Below are 19,431 nucleotides of genomic sequence, written 5' to 3' on the forward strand. Positions count from 1 at the left end.
GTATGGCTTAGTGGTGGAACAGCACTGAGGCCCTGGGTGCAATCTCAAGTGGCACAGACATACACACACAGATGGCTATTATGTCATGAATTTTTTACCAGAATACAAAAATCATACACACACAACCATATTGGTAAATACAATAAGATGTAAGTGGATAAACACACAAACATGGTCAGGCTGGATTGCAGGGGGAAACCAAACCAAAACAAAACAAATGCTGCTTCAAAGAGACACATTTTATTAAAAAAACAGCTTTATTGAGGTATAACAGGCATAAAATCAACTGCATGTATTCAAGTGTACAGCTTGAAAATTTTACCTGACACACCATCACAGTAATCAAGGGATTGCACATGTTCACCTCATGCCTCCATCACCCTTTCCTTTGTCCCATCCCCCCCCACCTATCTACTTCCAGGTACCTACTAGTCAGCTTTCTGTTACTAAGATAAGGAGGTACTCCTTAGAACGTTATAGATGTGGAATCACACACTTGTCTCCTTATTTCATGCAGCAGTTATCTGAGTTCAATAGTTCATCCCTTGGCTGGGGTTGTGGCTCAGTGGTAGAGCACTTACCTAGCATGTGTGAGGCACTGGGTTCAGTCCTCAGCACCACGTATGAATAAATAAATAAATAAAATTTATTTATATATGCTGGACTGGAACCCAAGACCTCACACATGCTAAGTATGTGCTTTACCACTAAGCTATAGCCTCATCCCACAGGTAACATTTTGAGGATCTTTCAACAACTAAAAATATTTTTAAAAAACCAGTTAATCTCTGCTAGTTATGGAAGCACATGCCTGGAATCCCAGCAACTCTGGAGGCTGTGGCAAGAGGATGTCAAATTGGAGGCCAGCCTTAGCAACTTAGCGAGACATTGCCTCAAAATTAAAAAAAATAAAAAGGGCTAGAGATGTGGCTCAGTGGTCAAGTGCCTCTTGGTTCAATCCCTGGTTCCAAAGGGAAAAATATCATCCCTTTTTGTTGTATATTCAATTTGTTTATCTATTTACTTGGTCATGTGGGTTGTTTCCACTGTCTGGTCATTGTGAATAAAGCTGCTATGACCATTCAGGTATAAGCCAGTATGTAGCTGCAATTCTCTTGGGTGAATATCTAGGAGTAGAATTGTTGCATACCGTGTGTGTCTAATATTTTAAGACACTGCACATTGCACCATTTTACATTTCCCCAACAGCATAAGAGGATTCTAAATGCTCTCCAATTTCTATGAAAATACAAAGAGCCTAAGACAACCTTGAAGAACAAATCAGAGGCCTCATCGTTAACAGAAATCACAACTTACTAGTCAACAGAACAACGAAAGCATGAACAGAAAAGAGGACAAATTGGACTTCATTAAAATTAAGAAGTGTTCATCAAAACTCATTGTTGACTATAAGGAAAAGAGACCCCTAATTAAACAACGAACAAAATATTTATATATTTTAACAGAAAAGCCAAAAAGCAAACAAATTGACACTCAACATCATTAGTCATTGGGGAAATGCAAATTGAAACCACAGTGAGGCAAATTAAAACTAACCATACCAAGGGTTTATGAAGATGTGGAGCAACTGGAACCCTCATGTGCTGCTGGAGATGTGTAAATTGGTACAGCAGCTCTGGAAAATGTTGGGCAGGATATACCAAAGTTGGCCCAGCAAATCTACTCCCAGGGATATATACCTATGTGCTTTCTATTTTTATTTAATTTTTTTACGGTACTGGAGATGGAACCCTAGACAAGCACTCACCATTGAGCTACGACACTACGCCCAGTTTTGTGTATGTGCTGCTGTGCCACATCAAGTCAATCTAGCCAAGCTGAAACTCCATTTTCCAGAATTCCCTTCCCCATGTGGCTCCTGGTTAGGGTTGGCCACAGGTAACATTTTATGCTGTCAAAGCTGGTGGAGGGCCACCTGCAGCTCCCCCAGCTCTCACTGGATCTTGTGCGTCAGATGTCTTGAACTGCTACACCAACAAAGAAAAATAATGAATGTGTGCATCAAGACATGCACATAAATGCTCAGAGCAGCTTTATTTATACGAGCCTCAAACATTCATTCACTGGAATGCTACCCAGGAATGAAAAACCATGAACTACTGCTACTTGCAACATCAAGGCTGGGTTCAAAACAGTATGTGATGAAAGAAGTCAGTCCAAAATGCATGATCCTATTTATATGGAATTCAAGAAAATGTGAAACTAAGGGCTGGGAATGAGGCTCACGGCTATAGTGCCTGCCTAGCGTGTGTGAAACCCTGGGTTCCATCCCCAGCACTGCAAAAACAAACAAATGTGAAACTGATATTTTTTTTTGGGGGGGGGGATTATTGGGCATTGGACCCAGGGCCTCACACATGTGAGGCAGGCGCTGTAGTACTGAGCTATAACCCTCAACCCTTTAAAAAAAATAATGATTTTTATTTGTACTAAATTATGGCTCAAATACACAATAATTAAAACATATATTATAATGGAAACTATAACTCACACATTATACATATTGAAACATAAATTGTTGAGTATTAATTTTCTTTTTCCTACTTCATTGATTATTTGATTTAGAAATGGAAAATTACTCCTTTTCTTCCGTACCAAGATGGCTCTGTCTAGTTGTATATTTTACCTTGGCTCAGCATTAAATACTTTTGAGGGGAGTTTTATTTAGATTAATTTAGAAAACAGCTATTCACAACTATAAGTACATATGGATAGTATAAAATCTTTGCACAATATTTTTTATGAGTGTTTTTTAAAAATATTTTTTAGATATTGATGGACCTTTATTTTATTCATTTATTTATATGTGGTACTGAGGATCAAACCCAATGCCTTATACATGCTAAGCAAGTGCTCTACCACTGAGCCACAACTTCAGCCCCTGCACAATATTTTTAACATTAAGAAAACAACTGCACAGAGATATTTGAAAAATTGTAGCATTCTAGAAATTCCATTTAGTTCTCAACAACACATTGCAGCAATTCAGAAATTCGCATCTGAAGGTCTTTGTTCACATTTAAATTAATTGAGGGCTGCAGTTGTAGCTCAGTGGTAGAGTGCTTGCCTTGCATGCGCATGTGTCAGGTCCTGGGTTTGATACTCAGCACCACATAGAAATAAAAAAAATAAAAATAAAGATATTGTGTCTATCTACAACTAAAAAATTTTAAAAAATAAATTAATTGAGAGAGCTTATTTTACTAAAACTGAATGGCAGCTGGGTATAGTGGACATGCCTAAAAACCCAGTAGCTCAGGAGGCTGAGGCAGGAGGATCTTGAGTTCAAAGCCAGCCTCAGCTGAGGCGCTAAGCAACTCAGTGAGACCCTGTCTCTAAATAAAACACAAAATAGGGCTGAGGATGTGGCTCAGTGGTCAGGTGCCCCTCAGTTCAATCCCTAGTACCCAAAAACAAAAACCAAAAAGAAAAAAAACTTGAATGGCAGCTCATATTTCGGGGTACCGAAGATTGAAACCAGGGGCACCTATTCACTGAGCCACATCCCCAGAGCTTTTCTTTTTTAATTTTTTGAGACAAGTTCTTGCTAAGTTGCTGAGGCTGGTCTCAAACTTGCAATCCTCCTGCCTCAGGCTCCCAAGTTGCTGGGATTATAGGCATGTGCTACCATACTGGGCCATGACTCATTTTTTTTTAGAGAGAGAGAGAGAGAGAGAGAGAGAGAGAGAATTTTTTAATATTTATTTTTTAGTTTTTGGTGGACACAACATCTTTATTTGTATGTGGTGCTGAGGATCGAACCTAGGCCGCTTGCATGCCTGGCGAGCGCGTTACGGCTTGAGCCACATGCCCAGCCCCCATGGCTCATTTTTATAAACCTTAAAATCAGAGAATATTTTATGGAATTCTGTCTCAACTTAAGTATTTTGGGGAGAGTAGTTCAAGCCTTAATTATTACTTCCTGAAACGATTTCTATCAGGGGAACGTAAAGCAGTATTTCTTTGTCAAAGGAGTTTCCCAGGGCTGGGGTTGTGGCTCAGTGGTAGAGCACTTGCCTAGCATGCCTGAGGCATTGGGTTCAAACCCCAGCACCACATAAAAATAAAATAAAGATATCATGTGCACCTGTAACTAAAAAAAATAAATATTAAAAAGAGTTTCCCCAAAATATCTTTTTTACTTAAAATAGTACATTAAATCATTTGTAACTATTTGAGAATGTCCTCTCACAATATAGAGATGAATTTTAACAACAACCAAAAAAGGCCATGACTTAACATCCCTTAAACTCTTTTGAGCTGAAGTAAGGAGTTTTTCCAAGATGGCATAAACAAATCGATTTCTTTCAACCTTTGGTTTTTGTATGTTCGGGCTGAATTACATCGACTCATATTCCATATTTACCCAGTCAGCTGCAAGGGACTAGGGCTTACACACCTGCTGTGGAAGAAGCACTTGGTACTTCAAAATCTGATCCAGTCTCGGCATCAGCTGTTGTAATGACAGGAAATGCTGCTCCTTTCTGTGCTATAATAAGCTGCTTTCTAATTTTTAGAGTCACATAGCCTGTACCATTAAAAACTGTCACTTATGGTCTTTCAAACACTGGAAGAGAGTCTTTCAGTGGAAGAAATTAAGTACTCTGCTACATTGTTTATCACAAAGTATCAGGAAGCCCTGTGACTTTGATCAGTTCCAATTCAGTGTTGTGAAACATATCACCCTCCCTCACATTACACTGGATTATATGAACTTTATTTCTAGTTTGAGAAGAAATGTATTCTGTAGAAGCTCTCAAAACATCAATCTTCCCAGCAAGGAGCAAGGGCCAAGACAAGGTCTCACAAAGTTGGAGGCTATCCGTAAACTTGCAATCCTTCTGCCTCAGCGTCCCAAGTAGCTGGGATTACAGGTGTGCCCCACAGCGTCAGGCCAATCTATGTGCTTGTAGCAAAGATAATGGTTATGTCACATGAGGGATTATTTTAGTCTGTTTTCTGTTGCTATAACAAAATACTTGAGAATGGATGATTTATAAAGAAAAGAAGTTTATTTTGGCTCACAGTTCTGAAGGCTGGAATTCCACAAGTATGGTGCCAGTATCAGGCAAGGAACTCAAGCTGTTTTATCTCATGGTGGAAAAACAAAAGGGTCACATGGTGAATGAAAGAGGAAGCAAAAGAGAGCCAAGGAAGCCAAATTTGATTTCATAACTTATTCTCATAATAACTAGGCTCTTCTCATGAGAACTAAGTCATTCCCTCAAGAATGGAATTAATCCCTTTAAATACTCTTTTTTTTTTTTTTTGGAGCTGGGGTTGGGGATCAAACCCGTCCTTACATGTGCCAGATAAGAACTCTGCCATTGACCTCCATCCCCAGCTCTTTGTATTTTTTAAAAAATATTTATTTCTTAGTTGTAGTTGGACACAATATCTTTATTCCATTCATTTATTTTTATGTGGTGCTGAGGATCGAACCCAGGGCCCCGCACATGCTAGGTGAGCACTTTACTGCTGAGCCACAACCTCAGCACCCCCAGCTCTTTGTATTTCGACGCAGGATCTCACTGTTGCCCAGGCTGGCCTTGAACTTGTCATTTTCCTGCTTCTGCCTCCTGAGTTGCTGTGATCACAGGCATGCACCTCCACAGTGCCTGGCTAAAGTTACATTCTGTCATTCAAGTTTATAGTGGCAGTGAGACATCAAAGAGGGTTATGTCCAGCATGTCTGGAAACACGGGCCAAAAGGCCAGAGAATTAACCACTGGAGATGTAATTTGGGAATGATCAATATAGAAATGGTCTTTAGAGGTTTGAGAATGAGTGAGATTACCATAGGAATTAGCATAGGTAGCAAATATAGCCCAAGCACCTGGAGGGACTGGTACTTTATAGAGGTTGGGTAGAGGAGAGCCACCAAAGCACACTGAGAAAGAACAGGAGAGTTCAATATCAGACATATCACAAGAAGAGAGCAGAGGGGGGATGAACATTCATGTTGAATGTTGCTGAGATAAGATAGTCAAGCTGGGCACAGTGGTGTACACCTGTGATCACAGCTACTCGGGAGGCTGAACTAGGAGGTTCTCATGATTGAGGCCAGCCTGGGCAACTCAGCGAGACCCTGTCTTAAAATTAAAAGTAAAAACTGCTGGGGATGTAGCTGAGTGGTAGAGTGCCCCTGGGTTCAATCTCCAGCACTACAAAATACATGCATACATGAAGACAGGAAAAGGACAAACTGCATCTGGCGACATGAAGATCACTGGTATCATGGTCAAACATGAATTTTGGTAGAGTGGTAAGGGTAGGAGCTATATTAGAAGGAGTAAGAGGGAATGGGAAGAAGTGAGAAAACAGAATTATTTTCAGAAGTTTGGCTATAAAGAGGAACAGAGAATTGGTGTTGTGGTTGGAGGGGGGTGTTTGGTCAAAGGAGTTTTTCTTTCTTCTTCAGGAATGGAAGCTATCATACATGTTAGATGAAAATAGATTCAGGAGTGAGGCAGAAACAGATCATATAGGAGAAAGATGCAGTGACCTTAGGAGTGAAGAAGTTCTCAGGAAAGAGGAGGAACTTACTATTCTGGCCATGACAAAATAATTGATACCAGTTGTAAACAAGTAAAAAAAAAAGCTGGGCATAATATTTTAAACAACAATTTTCAGATATCAGACAACAGATAGCACAGGACTATGATAAGAAGGAAACTCTGGGTTTCTAGCTAGAGGCACTTTCCAGACCACGGTACAGGAAGGGGGTTCCTGGCAGAACAGGGAGTCTTACTGGTTCATTAACACTAACAAGCCAGTAGTGTAGAAAGGAGAAAACCAGAAACACTTGATAAACCACTAAGTAAGGAACAGAGGAAAGAAGTAACAAGGAATGGATGGGACAAACACAAAATAATAAGTTGAAACACTTTAAGCCCAACTTTTAAATGTAAATGGATTAAACAGACCAATGAAAAGGCAGACATTATCAGACTTTTTTAAGAAGTAAGACTGAGCCAGGCTCAGTAGTGCACACCTATAATCCCAGAGGATCAGGAGGCTGAGGTAGAAGGATCACAATTCAAGGCCAGCCTCAGCAATTTAGCAAGGCCCTAAGCAACTTAGCAAGAACTTGTCTCAAAATAAAAAATATAATGGTTGGGGTTGTGGCTCAGTGGCAGAGCAGTTGCCTAGCATGTGTGAGGCACTGGGTATCATTCTCAGCACCACATATCAATAAAAAAAACAAACATCCATTGGCATTTAAAAAAAATCTTAAAGAAAAAAAAGGGGGCTGGGGATGTGGTTAAACACCCCTTCATTCAATCCCCAGGACCAAAAACCAAACAAACAAACCACCTCCCCCCCAAAAAAACACAAACACAAATAAACAAAAAAAGAAAATGGAAAAAGTTTATACCATGAAAAAAACTAAGCATAAGAAAGTTGAACTATGGGGCTGGGATTGTGGCTCAGCGGTAGAGTACTTCCCTAGCATGTGCGAGGCCCTGGGTTTGATCATCCGCACCACATAAAAATAAATAAATAAAATAAAGGTCATTGTGTTTTTCTACAAGTAAAAAAACATTTAAAAAGAGAAAGCTGAACTACCTTTCTTTATATGTTTATACTGAAGAAAGCAGACTTCAGAAGGCATATTACCAGAAATCAAGAGAGCATTTCATAATAATAAAAGGGTCAATTTATCAAAAACTGTGACAATTACAAATGCTTATACACTCAATAACAGAATTTCAAAATACATGAAGCAAAATCTGGTAGAACTGAAGGAAGAAAGATGAATACACATATATAGAACATTCTACCTGACTACAGAATATATACTTTAAAAAAATATACATGGAATATTCACCCAATTGAACCACATGCTAGGCCACAAAACAAGTCTCAATAAAATAGAATAAATTCTCTGCCTCAAAGGATTAAATTAGCAACAAACAGCAAAATGATAATCTGAAAAATCTCCAAATATAGTTGGCCCTCTGTATCCATGGGTCCAGATTCATGGATTCAACCAACCATGGATGGAAAATATTCAAATAATTGCACCTGTACAGAATGCACAGAATTTCTGTCATTATTCCATAAACAATAAGGTATAACTATTTACATAGCATTTACATTGATAAGTTATTATAAGTGATTTAGAGATGATTTCAAGGATGTATATGGATTCCATGCAAATATTGTGCCACTTTATGCAAGGGACTTGGAAACAAGGATCTTGGAAACAACTCCCTGTAGATACCAAGGGACAACTGTATTTGAAAATTAACACATTTCTAAGTAAGTCACTGATTAAAGGAGAAATCAGAAAACAGTATGAACTGAATGCTTACAAAAATATGACATCCAAATGTATTGAATGTAGCTAAAGCTGTGCTAAAACGGAAATATGTAAGACAGGCATGGTGGTGCACACCTGAAGTCCCAGAGGCTTGGGAGACAGAGGCAGTAAGATTGCAAGTCTGAGCCAGCCTTGGCAATTTAGTGAGGCCCTAAACAACTTAGTGAGACTGTGACTTAAAATAATAAATAAAAAGGGCTGAGGATGTGGCTTAGTGGTAAATTGCTCCCAGGTCCAATCCTCAGCACCCCCACCGCCACCGCCCTATACAAGAAAGAAAGCAGATGTGGTGGTGCATGCCTGTGTCCCAGTTACTTGGGAGCTGAGGCAGGAGGATCACTTGAGCCCAGGAGTTTGAGCCCAGCTTGGGCAATATACTAAGAACCCCCTCAACGCAAAAGAAGAAGGAAGAAGGAAGGAGGAGGGGGAGGACAAGAAGGAAGAGACTTAAAATCAGTGACTTAAATGCAATACTTTAGGAAGCTGGAAAAAGATGAGCAAATTATATCTAAAATAAGCAAAAGAAAGGAACTGCTCAAGAGTGAAAATCATGGGCTAGGGATATAGCTCAGTTGGTAGAGTGCTTGCCTTGCATGCACAAGGCCCTGGGTTCAATCCCCAGCAAACACACACACACACACACACACACACACACACACACACACACAGACACACAAAGAATAAAAATCAACTAAATAGAAAGTGGATGAATAATACAGAAAAATCAACGAAACACCAAAAATCAGGTCTTTGAGATTATCAATAAATTGATAAACCTTTATTTAGGTTGATCAAGAAAAAAGGAAGCTGAGTGCAGTGGTGTGCACCTGTAGTCCCAGAGACTGGGGAGGCTGAGAGAAAAGGAGTGTTTGAGGTCAGAAAAAAAAAAAACAAAAAACCAGACACATTACCAATCCAATATATAGAATGATGGGGGTCACTACAGATCCTACACAGTTAAAGGATGAAAAAAGGGTATTAATACTATGGTTTTTAAAATAAAGTCATAGTAACTTTATGTTAAATTAAATGAAATGGACAAATTCCTTAACAGACACAAATTATCAAAACTGACACTAGAAGAACCAGAAATTCTGAATGGCCTAATATATAATTAAAGAAACAGAATTTGTAATGAAAAGCTTTCCTAGAGGTATATCTCAGTGATAGAGCCTAGCAGGCATAAGACCCTGGGTTCTATCCCCAGCACTAGAAAGAAACTAAAACAGCCAAAATGACAGCAACAAAAACCTCAAAACAAAACAAAAAACATTTCCACAACAACAACTTCAGTTGCAACTGGCTTCACTTATGAACCTATCAAACATTTAAAGAATAAATAACATTAAATATGTATAAGAACACAAGAGAATCATCTCAGCTACTCTAGAGGCTGAGGCAGGAGGATTGCAAGTTCAAGGCCAGCCTGGGCTACTTGGTGAGACCCTGTCTCAAAAAATAAAAGCTGGGGGTCTAGCTCAGTGGTAAAGTACTTGCCTAGCATGCACAAGGCCTGGGTTCTATCCCCAGCACACAAAACAAAATGGGAGAGAATGATTTCCAGTTTATTCTATGAGGCCCTGAGAGGAAAATCAGAAAAAAAAGATATTATTAGACGTGAAGACCAATAGCCTTTATGAACATGGATACAGAAGTTCTCAAGATATTAGCTAATGAATTCAGCAATATATAAAACGATAACATACCATAACCAAATATAGTACTATTTTTAGGTCTGGTATAACATTTGAAATTCAATGTGATTTATCACATACATGAATAGAATAAAGGAGAAAAATCACATAATCATCGCAATAGCTGCTGAAAAATCATTTGAAACATTCAGTAATGCTTCCTCCAGTTCAACGACCATTTATAATAAGAAAATTCTTAAACATCTAGGACAAAATGATAAAATTCATCTATGCCAGTCCTATGGCTACCATCATAATTAGTGGTGAAAAACAACACTTCATCTAAGACTGAAAACAAGACAAGGATGTCCACTTTTACCCTTTGTATTCAACATTTGACTAGAGGCCCTAGCCAGTGTACTAAGTCAAGAAAAAGAACTGAGGTATATAGATTGTAAAGGAAGAAGTAAAACTGTCTTTACTTGCCGATGAAATGGTTGTACATATAGATTCTCCCAAGGTATTTATCCCCAAAGTACTAGAACTGGTAAGTGAATTTAACTAGAGTCGGAATATATGGCCCATATATAAAACTCAACTGTATTTATATATATCATCAATGAACAACTAGTAAATGAAATGAAGGTACTACTTACGATGAAATAAAAAACCATGAACTAGCCAGGCGCAGTGGTGCACACCTGCAATCCCTGCGGCTTGGGAGGCTGAGGCAGGGGGATCACGAGTTCAAAGCCAGCCTCAGCAACTTAGCAAGGTGCTAAGCAACTCAGTGAGACCCTGTCTCTAAAATAAAATACAAAATAGGGCTGGGGATGTGGCTCAGTGTCCTTGAGTTCAATCCCCAGTACCCGCTCAGAAAAATCATGAACTATGTGAGGAAAAACTTAATGAGGTTAAAGTATGAAGCTGCAGCACTTATTCCCAGTCTGAGCCTGGCTACCTGGGAGTAGAAACAAGAGCCTCCACAGGATGAGCAGCCTGGAGTTTGGGCTGGAAACTCAAGAACCCTGAGACGTGACGTGCTAGAAAGCTCAAGGCTTTCAGAGCAAGAAATTGTACAAATATAGCCAGATATTGAAAGGTAAGTTTTTATTATGCAAGGACAACTTGGACTTCACCAATGCCTAGCTTTATGGGGGCATGTAGTGTGACTCATGAATGTGAACACAAAATCACTGTAAGCCTGTGCTACAGCCCTGGGCTACTTTTGAAGAGGACATTTAGTTGCACAAAACCTGACTTGCTTTTAAAAATGTGAGTCACATTTTCTTTTTCCCCAAAATATTGCTCTTCCCTTTCTGCCTCATCCCCAACTTCCTGCTTACTTGGGGCTTCTGTCTGGGTGACACAGGGCTTAGCCTTGCCAGACCTTGGGTAGCAGCCTCTCTGCCACGACCAGTGCCTGGGCCTGAGGCTGACACTTTGGTCTCTGGAGTCTGACTGGGCTTGGAGCCCATCTGCGGTGCCTAGGGGTGGTCTGGCTAGCAGGTGGTCACATTAGGCTAGCTCATGGCTCTCCAGGGCAGCCTGCAGACACGAGCCCAAGGCAGGGGGCACTGCTGGATTCTCTGGGATTTTAGAACTCTCTTGCCTCTACTAGTGGACTGAACCACAAGATAGCCACTTTCTTTTCCAAATTATAAGTGACTGGGAGGGCCCCAGGCCTCACCGGCTTTGTTGTGTAGAATGGCTGCTTTTCCTCAGAGTTTTAGGAAAGTCCAGAGATGGGTTAAGGGCTGCTGCAGATGCCCAAGGGAGCCAGCTCCCACTGCAACAGCAGTCCCACTTGACTCTGGCCACTAGCCTGTTCAGCTGGCAGCCTTTAAATATACACCAGCCCACCCCTTAGATGATATCTGCTTGCCTTGACCCCAAGTGATGGACTGAAGGAAGGCTTCCGAGATGTTTTGTCCTATCAGTGGCTTCCAGCAGCCCTCCTGGCTCTGCCTCTGCCCACACCCCCTGAGCTGCAGGGGCCACCACCCAGTCTTCCCTGCCACAACAGGTCCCCACCCCTGCTGCCTGTAGGCTGCTGAGAGGGTCATGTGCAATGAGAACTTCCAACCATGAGAACTTTGACTTCTGGGTCTGGGGGATCTGCCCAGGTGGACAAATCAGCTCTGAAATTCGTCACTCTCTTCAGGTCCCTGTCTGTTTTCATGTTCCAGGTCCAAGCCTAGGAAGAGGAAAAACCACTTAGCAAACAGGGGCAGGCTCCCTGTCTGCTTGAAGCCCTGGCTTGAAGGCTGGGCCATGCTTCCTTTTCAGCTCCTGGGGCACTCTCTGGAATCAATTGAGGGCTTTTATTTCTAAGCAGCTCTTCAAATAGTCCCTGGAGTGGAAAATTCCTGCTGGGGCTTCATATTTTCTGGGAGCAAGGGGAACTGGCATCCTCAGGTTAGGGAAGGTACTGTCTGTCCTCAGGTGGTGGGGGACCTGGGCCACCAACTTCCTATGGGAGACATGGGGGACACGCTAGGCTGCTAGCCACCATTAGAAGGAGTGGCCTGTCTGGCCAGCCCAACCCTTGGTGAGTGGAGGCCTTGTCCGTGCAGTCAGAACAAATGCTCTGCTGTTTGGAGTTGGCATGGGGAAGTGCTTCTGTGTACCCTGGAGGTTGGTCATCCAGCTGCAACATGTGGGTAGGGTTGGGAGGGGACTCCCCTGGGGGCTGGATCCCTGGGAAGCTGAGTTGGAAGTGTCCCCAGGTACCTGGGACAGAGCTTGATGACAGCAGCTGCAGGCTGTCCAGGACCCCATCCTCATACAGGGCCAGCTTCTGCACCATTTTCTGTCGGGCTGGGTTGATGATGATCTGCGGTGGCTCTGACGATGACGAGGATAAGGCAGAGTTGCCCAGGGGTGATCCTGGGGCAGAGATAGCACCCTCTTAGCTGTCCTTAGCAACTCTTGGTAACACTCTAGCCTCACAAGTCTTCCCAGCACCAAGTCTAGCACCCTGCCTCACCAGCCTCAGGACAGAATTCCTTAGCAAACTCTGAGGCCAGGGCTGAGGGGACTGTGCCATGGACCCAGCTCTCAGGATAGGCAAGGAGCCCAAATACAGCCTTCCTTGTTTTTGGCTTGCAGGAGTGGGGCGGAAAGGGACTGCTGGCTTTCTGTCATCCACAGGGCATGACCAGGGGAGGGAAAGCATGACAGCACCAAACCATTCTCCATGCCCCTGTGGCCTTGAGCTTGCTAAGGACCTAGTGAACTGAACTACTTGGCCCCAATTCTTTCCTCTTCTGATCGCCTGGGTGGGGAATATGGGGGATACTGCCAAAGCAGGCATCTGGTCCCTCTTCTGAACACCCCAGCTACCTTCCATGCATGTGGGCCGAAGGCCTGGGCCACTCCCCCAGCTTGACTCTCCAGCGGTGTCCCCCTGAGTACAGCCAGCCTCTTTGAGGGGTGCTGGGCCTGAGGGGCAGCTTGGGGACAAGTGCCAGGAGTGCAGGGCAGCAGAGAGGCCGGATATACTCTCGTCGCTCTCCACAGGCTGGTTGGGGCTTTTCAGGAGCTGCTGGGCAGCCTGGGCTGGGGCTTGTGAGGGCATTGCCAGGGGCTGCCATGGGACACCCCCACTCTGGACACTGCCAGTGGTAGACACATAGGAGTTCTCCTGTGGGGAAGGAGGGCTAGGGTTGGCAGCTTCTGGTTCCCAAGTAGGCCCTGCCACTGCTTCCTGCAGCTTCTCCAGCCTCTTGTACACCTATGTGGAGAGAAAGACTCTTAGGACATGCAGAGCCAACCTCCTGGTCAAAGCACAGGCCTGCCCTAGGTCATCTAGCACCTACTCTGGGGCTTAGATTGCTGTGGCAGGCCACATACAGCTGCTCTGGGAGCTGCAGGAACCACCAACCCAGCAGATCCGACAGCTGGAAAAGCTCTGCCCCTTGCTCCTTTGTTCCTGTCACAAGGAGTGCTGAGAGTCATGGCCACCAAGGCCAAGGACTCCTATTTTTCTTTTTTGCAGTATCTCTAAGCTACACCCTCAGCCTGTTTTATTTTGAGATGGGATCTCACCAAGTTGCTGAGGTCAGCCTCAAACTTGGGATCCTTCTGCCTCAGCCTCCCAAGAACTCTATTTTCAACTGTCACCAGAGGGAAGAGGAGGACCGACCAAGGAGGGAAGAAAAAAAGGCAGATGCAGTGGCACAGTGTCACCAGTACGGGACATGGTAAGACTCCTTTCCTTTTATCAGAGACAAGGAATCAAAGCCCCATCCAGCAAAGCAGGTCTGCAGAGTTCTTTGGTTCAGTGGATCACTGCTCCAAGTAGAACCAAAGTGCAAGCAAGGGACGTTGGGAGACTTGTCTGTAGAAACAGACCCAGCAGGCACTGTGTTTAGCTTGCTACCCAGTAGGGCTAGCCACCCTCCCTACAGGCAGCTGGATTTCCCAGGGCTACCTGGGTCATGGGGGGTCTCTTCTTGGCCCGCCGGTGCAGGCAGCAGCAAGCCACCTGACCCAGGGCCAGGCCCAGCTGGGGCAGGCACGGCCCAGGCCTGGGGTCCAGGTGCTTCTTATAAATCTGGGCAGCGATGGGAGCAGCCCAGGCATCTGTGGTTGCACCTCCTTGGAGAGTGGTCTGGGTGCTTTTCAGGGCCACTCCAGCCTCTTCAGCCTCATCTTCAATCAGGTCTTTCTGTGGGACAGATACAGTGAGCATGGCTTCTGGGTGGCCAGAACTTCAGCTGGATTCCCCACACTCGTGCACTCAATAGTGTGGTCTTCTTTCTCCAGATTTATTGAACATGCACTGTGTGTCCAGTGCTGCCCCAGGCTCTAGGGATACAATGACAAACAGAATACCCTGGGCCCTACTACACCGAGCCAATTTCTTGGCAGGGGAAGACAGACACCAACAAACCTACTGGCTTGTTAGCAAAGCCCATGAGGCCTGAGCAAGAGGTAAAGGAAGGAGAGGTCCAATCTGGTTCACAGCTTGGCTGGGCTGAGTCCCTGTTGAGAGCCACAATGGATAGAAAGCCCCTACACAGGAGAAGTTTGTAAAAGGAAAAGAGCAAACAGTGGCCAAGCAAGTTCTGGGCCCAGGAATTGTCTGAATGCTGCCTGTATGTTAAGTCTTCTTTGCACACGGGGAAACAGGCTCAGCAAGGAGCAGGAATTTGCTTCAAGGCCCGGGTCTCATCTCTCAGCCCCGACACAGTACACAGTGGGACAGTCAAGAATGCAAGAGTGTGGGTGGAGCACTGACCTGCAACTTGTCGGGTAGGGCCTAGGGAAAGGCTTCCTAGTCTGCCCAATTCTCTACCACTGCATTTTCCAGGCCCCTGCCTTCTCTGAGTTCCACTACAGCTCTGGTCCCACAGCACCAAGACTGTCCTCATTCCTGTCCCCAGCCCAGATGGGGTCTTTCAGGGCCCACAGAATCTACAGAAGAGACAGGTTTCTCCTTGCAAAGTAAATGGCAGCCTTCTGTTGGACACTGGATCATTCACCCTCTGGGGCTGCACCTGTTGATTGCCAGGAGCAGTACCTCCCTCCCTTTCTGCCTTCCCTCAGGAGGCTCACCAGATATTTGGTCCTGGCTCCATGTGTCCTCACAGCCCTCTGGCCAGCCAGGGTCTCCAGCACTACCTAGAGGGCAGGGTGGAGAGTGTTGCCCCACACCGTGGCAGGGAGGTGCTGTGTGCAGAGGAGGCCTCTGGGGTGGGCATGGATCAGGGTTGACAGGGGTGTGGCCCTGGGGTAGGCAGAGGAGGACTGGCTCCCAGCAGGGACAGAGCCAGGTGTTATGGTACCACAGTGTAAGCAATTTGGAGGGCCTGCCTGAGGTAAAAGGATGCAAAATTAAGCCAGGCGTGGTGGTACACACCTGTATCCCAGCTACTTGGGAGGCTGAGGAAGGAGGATTGCCAATTTGAGGCCAGACTCAGCAACTTAGACCCTGTCTCAAAATAAAATGCAAAGGGCTGGGGCATAGCTCAGCAGTGGAGGGCGTGCCTAGCATGCAGCAGGCCTTGGGTCTAATCCTCAGTACCAGGAAAAAAAAAAAAGAATACAAAATTACAAACACGAAATCAGGTACAGGGGGAGGAAGGAGATTGCAAGGCAAGGAGTGCTCTGGAGCTGAGGCTTTCTTTGCTCCTTACCTGGATGACCTTTCGCCTTCACACACAATACTCCAGGCCCTCCTACCTTTAGCTACTGGTGCCTTTTCCTTCCCCCCAAGGCTAGTACACAAGCTAGCAGCTCACCACCCCAAAGCTGAAGGTGTCAGTGTCCACGGCCAGCCGGCCCGTCTTGATGTACTCCTCAGGCAGGTAAGCCAGGGTGCCCCGCACAGTGTGTGTCCGGGCCACAGCACTGCTCTGGCCAGGGTTGGTCCCTGCAAAGCGGCTGAAACGGGCCAGGCCAAAGTCTCCCAGCTTGGGCATCAGTCTCTCATCCAGAAGGACATTAGAACTTGAGGAGGAAAGAGAGACATCAGCCCAGGCTTGGCGCTGGCCTATTCTGTCCTCCACACCCAAGTGGCCCTGATGAAACTGGACTGGAGGCTGTCAGTCTGGTGCCTTGCCCATGTATGGTGGCTAGCACTGCCTTGTGTGTCCCAGTTGCCTGCTGAGTTCCAGGGTGTCCTTATAACAACTTGGCTTCTGCTCATCAGTGGGGCCCATTGGTGTCCTCATTTCCAAACCTGCGCCATGCAGGGATCCTCAATGACCTGGAACCCCCAGCTGTGAGGTCCCAGGCTGAGCCCATCCCGATATCAGCAGAACTAGGCAAACTGCCTGTCCCTGGGACACTGGGCAGGGCTCCACAACAAGCAGGGGATACTGCTTCCCTGACCAAAGGTTCAGTCTCTGCAGCTCTCCCAGGACCTTCCTCACCTCATATTTTTAAAAATTTTTTTAGTTGTCGATAGACCTTTATTTTATTTATTTGTTTGCTTATTTACTTATTTATATGTGGTGCTGAGAATTGAACCCAGTGCCTCACACATACTAGGCAAGTGTTCTACCACTGTGCCACACCCCAGCCCCCTCCTCACCTCTTGATGTCTCCGTGGATTAGGCTGGGGCTGTCCTGATGTAAAAACTGAATGGCCCGGGCTGTGCCCAGAAGGATGTCTAGTCGCTGAGTCCAGGAGAGAGGAGGGCAGGCTTCAGCCTGGGGTGACAAAAGGAGCAAAGATGGGGTCTTGAGGGAGGCTGGGGGCAGTTGTTCCTTGACCCCAACCCTCTACCCACTTGTCACTGTGTGGCCTGGAAGAAGCCAGCCATTCTATCATCTGAGTCTCAGTTTCCCCTTCTGGAAAATAACGAGCAAAACATCCATGATTTAGTTCACGAATGGGAGAAGCAGCAGCTCCTCTAAGACTCTGCAAGGCACCGTGAGCTGGGAGAGTGGGGATGTTTCTAGGATTCACAACACATTGTGTGGGACATAGATTTCGGAAGTTTATTCCTTTGTCCTTGGGTGATCAGGAAGGTGTCAAGGACATTCTCCCCACATACCCCCAACACAGCCTGAGCGAGAAGGCCAGGAACCTCTTGCCTTGTGTGCGCTTGGCTCTTGTGCCTCATGAGCATGTCACTCAGGCAGGGCTAAGCCTCTGGGCAGCCTGTGCACATGGATCCCCTTTCCTCAAAGGCTATGCTGATAAAATCTTCCAGCTGCTGTGCTTGCATGGAGCAGAAGCTTGAGCCAATAATCCCCCTTTTAGAATAGTAGCCAGGAAGAGGGCACAGGAAAGAGTTCTGCAGAAAGCAGTGATCCACCTTGGGCCAAACCTTGAGCTAGATGCTATGGGGGAGCTGATAGCCCAGGCCCTGTGCTGGTCCTGTCCAGGTGCAAGAATGTTGTGAGTCCCAGCAAATGTGGTAGGTGAGGTGAGCCTACCTGGAAGTGGAGACGGTCTTCTAGGGAGCCATTGGGTAGGAACCCGTAGACAAGGCAGTAGAAGCCACTCTCAGCACAGTAGCCAGCAAAGTCCACAATATTTGGGTGACGAAACCTGTTTGAAAAGGTAAAGCCTGAGCCCTCTGGTTTTCCAGGCTCTACCACTTCCCATCTGGCCAGACTGGGTGGGTAGCCCTTGTTGCACCCTCACTTTGGCTGGCCCTGGCAGGCCTCAGTAGCTAAGGTAGCCATGTCCTATAGTATGCAGTCCTGGTGCCTGATGGGGCCCTGTACAGCTCTCTCCCTCTGCCTTGAGCCAGAGGGACCCCTGAGGCTCACCTTGATAGCTGTTTCACCTCAGTCAGGAAGCTCTGCTTCACCACAGTCCACTCTAGGTCAGACTCCTACAGCCCCAGGCATAGTGGGAGAAGGGGCAGGGAAAGTAGACAGTGTGAGCAACAGCTTGTCAGTCACTTCCAATGCTACCTAACCCAGGCCCAGGACAACAAGGGAGGGGGAAGGGTGTGTATGCCCCTTGAACTAGAATCAACACTAAGACAATTGCTTGGGGGAAGCTTTAGAGTGGGGAGGGACTAGAGCAGTGAGGAGTAGTAGAGGGGAGGGGCTGGAGAAGCAAGGGCCAGAGGACCTTCCAGAGATTTCACCAGGATGCTATACCTACCTCTTTCAGCCTCTTCACGGCATAAGTTGTATTCCTCATCACTGCCTGGTACACACACCCAAAGCCGCCCTCCCCAATCCTGAGCTCCTCAGAGAAGTTGCGGGTTCCCTGGGAAATCTCACAGAGGGGCCAGCAGAATGGGGAGGAGTGGGCCCCCTGCAGTAGGGACACTGTGTTCTTTGGAATTAGCTGTTGGAAGAGACCCTGTGTCAAGTGAAGTCACTGTGTCCTCCCCTCTGCCCAGGCTGCAAGCTGCCCGAACCCCGGCTGCCTTCCAGTTGACTGGACTTGGCCAACTGGGGCTTTGAGGTGCATCAAAGACTGAGTTCCTTCCTCCTTGTGTAGAATTATTTCCTGGGGGTGGGCAGGGGACACCTACCTTGGTAGAGGAAGGGGCTGGAGACAGCAGTGGTGGCTGGACAGTAGAAGGGCTTGGAACAGGGAAGAGCTCAGGACCTGAATGAATCTGGGAGCCTGGAAAAGCTTCATAAAGACACCAGTGAGAGGCAGGCAGAGACCCAGAGACCAGCAGCAAGGTCTACAGCCAGGATCACGGTCTAGGTGGCCCTTTCCTCAGGTCCATCAAGCCCCAAACCTAGGTCCTCTTACCTGGGGAGGGGAGGGTGGAGGCTGAGGAATGCAACTTCCGGGGGCTCCAGGCCTCGGCCTTAAAGGGTTCAGAGTTCTTGCTGGGCATCGGGACAGTGGTGCTGGGGGATGGAAGAGGGGTGGAAGGGTGCCCTGGGATGCCGAGGAGGAAAAGGAAGGTTGAGGCCCAGGTGGGAGTTCTTCTTGTGGTCCCGCCCCCTCGTTGGGCTCCGTGCCCGTGTCCTCCCATGAGTCCCCCATCCCCAGGGTCCCTGGGGGAGATGTGT

General features: G+C 45.9%; 1 protein-coding gene across 4 annotated transcripts; it reads right to left on the reverse strand.

The window, feature by feature from the left end:
- Nucleotides 1-11,076: 11,076 nt before the first annotated feature.
- Nucleotides 11,077-19,417, reverse strand: Irak1 (interleukin 1 receptor associated kinase 1). 4 transcript variants are annotated; one of them, XM_015506975.2, is made up of 12 exons: nt 19,166-19,417; nt 18,936-19,039; nt 18,557-18,745; nt 18,214-18,278; nt 17,875-17,989; nt 17,024-17,142; nt 16,230-16,437; nt 15,544-15,609; nt 14,417-14,653; nt 13,327-13,717; nt 12,715-12,828; nt 11,077-12,178 (listed from the first exon to the last, which is right to left on the reverse strand). In XM_015506975.2, exons 1-12 carry the CDS (start codon nt 19,392-19,394, stop codon nt 12,117-12,119), a joined length of 1,899 nt encoding a protein of 632 aa, XP_015362461.1. In that variant the 5' UTR covers nt 19,395-19,417; the 3' UTR covers nt 11,077-12,116. The 4 variants fall into 4 exon arrangements, with proteins under 4 accessions (XP_015362461.1, XP_015362460.1, XP_048652681.1 ...); XM_015506974.2 differs by having other exon boundaries at nt 12,715-12,870; XM_048796724.1 differs by lacking the exon at nt 15,544-15,609 and having other exon boundaries at nt 12,715-12,870; nt 19,166-19,412.
- Between the last annotated feature and the right edge of the window lie 14 nt (nt 19,418-19,431).

The sequence above is a fragment of the Marmota marmota genome, unplaced genomic scaffold (assembly GCF_001458135.2).
Source record: "Marmota marmota marmota unplaced genomic scaffold, marMar, whole genome shotgun sequence".
NCBI classification, from domain to species: Eukaryota; Metazoa; Chordata; class Mammalia; order Rodentia; family Sciuridae; genus Marmota; species Marmota marmota.